Raw genomic sequence first — 4,075 nt, forward strand, 5'->3', positions numbered from 1 at the left:
TTAAGTGGTGTCTTCCCTGCTGATATGCTGTGTGGCTAACATTTCTTTAAGGGCACTTTCCCTGCCTAAAATAATTGGAAAAAAAAAAATTAGAATGCCATTAGGGGAATGAAAATGTTGAAAAGCTCCAAGACCTTTATGAGTATGTTTCAAAAATTGGTACTTCAATAGGGAATACTCTAGGAAACAGAAACACATTATAGGGCATTGACAATTAGTAAAGATTATCAGGACTGAAATATGAAAATATTAAAATGGAGATGAGCTGTTGGGTAGAGAGAGGGAAAACCTTCAAAGGGGAGGATGAGAACAAGAGTTATTATGTGAAAGTTTAACTTTCCCTAAAGCCAAAAAAAGATAATGGCAGGAGTACACATGAATGTGACTGAAATATGTAAGGAATAATAACATCTAAAGAATTTTGCCCCAATGTCGTTCACCTACGTTTTAGAAAACCTCACTCACTTAACAAAATCTTCAGTTGATGTTTCTAAGTACATAATCACTCACTGACTAGGCACCTCCTCATACTGAAGTACAGGCTGCTGCTGCATACCTGGACTGTGGCTTTGGAAAAATCCTCTTCCTTCAATCCACAGCTCTTCACCTTGGTCCAACTGGAAAATCACATCTGATTTGCAATGCTGATACCCTGTTCATGGAAAAAAGGTGGATTTTGAGTTCTGTGCTAATAAAAGGGCATTATCATCAAGCTCAGGACATGCTACTGAGGAAGAACAAGGAGACCCCTGAAGTTCAGCCCAGGCAACAACACCATGAGCAGAGGCAACACTGAAGTACAGATCATGTGACCAAAGTAGTGAAGACCTCTGGATGCTGATGTCCATGGCCAAGTCCGAAGACAGAACACAGAATCCTCAGTCTTTTAAAAAATGGAGAAATTAAATGTCTCCACAGTCGGTTGAATATTATCTTCAAACAGACGCCAGTAAACATAAGTTCCACGAGAATAATCAAGGTTTTGCTATTTTCTCTAGTCTGCTGTCAAGCCTCAGCATAGTGACTAGAGCAGAATATTTAGAAAATATTTACTCAATTTATTTATGCATTCAAAAACATTCATTGAGTTCCTGGGTCTGTTTTGAGTGTTAGAGATTGAGTAGCAAGAAAGACATTAAATTGTGGTCAAGACTACATTTTAGTGGGGTGACAGACTAGATGTAAGTAATATATTAAACAACTTTCTCTCATGTAGTTATAAGGTCTATGAAAGAATCAGGACAGGGAGTGGAGCGAGTATGCAGAAGCTGTTCTAGATACTTATTGACTGAATCAATGAATACCTACCTATCTACCTACCTACCTACCAACCTACTTACCTACCTACCTGCATACATACATAAATGTTGACAGACTCACCCACGGAGACCAGATGACTGATGTTCTCCAGCATCACGTCTCTGAACAGCTTTCTCTGGGATGTGTCCAGCAGGGCCCACTCTTCCTGGGTGAAGCTGATTGCTACATCTTCAAACGTCACTGATTCCTAAACATGGATATTGTGGTTCAGACAGAGCAGCCCCTACTAATGTCCAGAGCAGGAGGATTGATGTGGCAGCACTGAGGAAAGGGGTGGATGGAGAAGCTGGGTGTACAGAAAGATCAAACTGAGTTTGGGGTTCCCATCAGTTCATTCTCAGTGCCGAGCTGGCATCTGCTTTTCAATATATCACAGAGATATACACAGTCTGAATTAATAAAACTTTATTATAAAGGAATAATCACACCAAGTGTGGTGTAATAAAAAAAAAACCTGGAAACCTTCCCAAAAAACAGGTAATTGTGAGTTCAGACATGTGATTAAAAGCTGCATTTGAAAATTCATAAAACTCTTCTTGATTAATTTCCAATAAGTCATTGACACATCCAAGGCAAACGATAACTATGATTTGCCACCTTTTTTTTTTTTTTTTTTTTTTTTGAAGTTAAATACCCAATAAGGTATAAGGGTATCAGTTTTTTGTGTGTGTGTTGTTTTGCTTTTTTGCGGTACGCGGGCCTCTCACCGCTGTGGCACAGGCTCCGGACGCGCAGGCCCAGTGGCCACGGCCCATGGGCCCAGCGGCACGTGGGACCCTCCCGGACTGGGGCACGAACCCGCGTCCCCCGCATCGGCAGGCGGACTCTCAACCACTGCGCCACCAGGGAAGCCCTGATTTGCCACTTTTAAACCATAACTGTAGTTGTATCATTCCCCTAAATGAACTTCAGACTCATCTATTAAATGGTTTAATAACCTGTTATGAGTATTGAAAGATCCAATGAACTAATGAAGTTCTCCCTACCTAAGTAAACATGTATTAAATACAAGCCTTAGTCTATTACTTATTAAAATGTCCGAGAACCTTGAAACCGTCTCCAGCATTATTCAGAAATGAACAAGTTTCATACAGGACTTGGTATCAACAGGCATGGTCTCGCTGAACTCTACAGAACTTGGGCGTTCATAAGAAGGTATGAGGTCAGATGGTCCAGCAGCACAAGCCAGGGGGACTCTGGGGTGGCTGTGCTGAAGGACAGACCCAGCCTGACCCGTCCCTCTGGTGGGAGGACCCCCACTCTCAATGTTTTATGGGACCTCAAACACCAGTCCTTACTGTCGCCTTTCTTTAGCTTGTCTCTCTGCTAAAGGATAACAGAAGCCTCTTGACTGGTTTTGGTCTATCTAGTTCTTTAAAACTTTCCACAGGGTCTTAAATTTTACTCTATTCCTCCTCAATATGGAGCCACAATTAAGGAAATAATACTCCCTATACATTAATTCCCGTTACCAAAAATGAAAAAGAGGGTTAATTTTCTTTTTAAGAAGTTCCTAAAAGAGCAAATATATTATATCAAAACTTTAAAATTGGAAAAAAATAAATGAATGATCCCTCATGCCTCCTTTGGCCTCAGCTTCTCTCGTGCTCCCTTCACAGCTCACAGCCCACACCCAGGACCTGTGAAGACAGGACTGACTGAACCCAGCTGATGAGACCTCGGCCTCCCTATTGGACTGTAATGCTCTCCTCTTCCCTCCTCTCTATTCACCACAACCTTAGACCACGACAGCCACTAACATGATTAACGAGTGAATTATTCCCCAATGAGACCGTGGACAGATTAGAGAAAGAAAACTTCTCTCACCTCTTCTGTAAATACACAAGCTTAGCGGAGGCTGGAATAAGAGTGTGATGTTAGGAAGGATACTAGTTATTAAGAAGTTCTTGACCCATGACAACCATCCCAGAGTCCTGGGGAAATTTCACTGGAGCTCAGATCCCTGGATGTTTCTTGACTGCACTTAGAACATCCATGCAAGTAAGAGAAACCTGCTCATCTGCTGTCAGCAGCAGTGTGTGCAATTCCAGCAGAAAGAGGCACTGCTTACTCACCAATGGCTGCATTGTCAGTAACTCAGCTGCGAGCAGTCTTTCTCTGGGTTTTCACTCACAGACAGTCCAAGCACTAAGCAGGCAGAGCTGAGGATGGAGAAGAAGCCGTGAGACTCCAGGGCTGTGCACACCTTCATGAAGCCCCAAACCTTCACCTGGGTGTGACGCCCAGTCTAACCAACAAACATGCAGTGCACACTCTACTGGAAACACACAGAGGCCTCTACTCCTCTCCCAGGGGCAAAAGTAAGAAGACTTTAACTGTGGCTGTTAATTTAAAAAGTAGAAATACAAATAACTTACAGACAAGAACATGGAAAGTATTGAGCTTCATATGTTAATTAGCCTGTGGTACCCAGAGTTATTCAGTTCTCTCCCTGACTCCAAACCAGTGACCCCTCACCCACGGTGCACGTAGATTTTGGTTCCCACCTGCAGGTAAACACTGGGAGTTCTCAGATTTCATTATTCTGACTTACACACTGGCAGGGGTCCCCCAGCATTCATGGCAGTGCTCCCTTAACTCTGTTGGATCTGACGCCCACGGACCTGGAAGTCAATCAACTAAAAGTCTGTTTTATGAGGGAGTTAACTTAAGGACTTATTCCACTTGGAGGAACCGTGGCACCCACCCTTCCGGTCTCGTCCTTAACATCCGCTGCTCCAGAAGGAAGCAAGGG

The 4,075-nt window shown here is 42.9% G+C and overlaps 1 protein-coding gene across 1 annotated transcript in view; it reads right to left on the reverse strand.

Moving 5' to 3' along the window:
• Window positions 1-3,407, reverse strand: part of LOC103075958 (zinc finger protein 705A-like) — a 5,820-nt gene extending 2,413 nt beyond the window's left edge. Inside the window, exons 1-4 of the mRNA XM_007448462.1 lie at window positions 3,396-3,407; window positions 1,381-1,507; window positions 557-652; window positions 41-65 (exon numbers count right to left, since the gene is read on the reverse strand). Of these exons, the coding sequence (XP_007448524.1) occupies window positions 41-65; window positions 557-652; window positions 1,381-1,507; window positions 3,396-3,407 (260 nt within the window). The remainder of the gene's footprint in view (window positions 1-40; window positions 66-556; window positions 653-1,380; window positions 1,508-3,395) is intronic.
• Between the last annotated feature and the right edge of the window lie 668 nt (window positions 3,408-4,075).

The sequence above is a fragment of the Lipotes vexillifer genome, unplaced genomic scaffold (assembly GCF_000442215.2).
Source record: "Lipotes vexillifer unplaced genomic scaffold, Lipotes_vexillifer_v1.1 scaffold1091, whole genome shotgun sequence".
Lineage (NCBI taxonomy): Eukaryota > Metazoa > Chordata > Mammalia > Artiodactyla > Lipotidae > Lipotes > Lipotes vexillifer.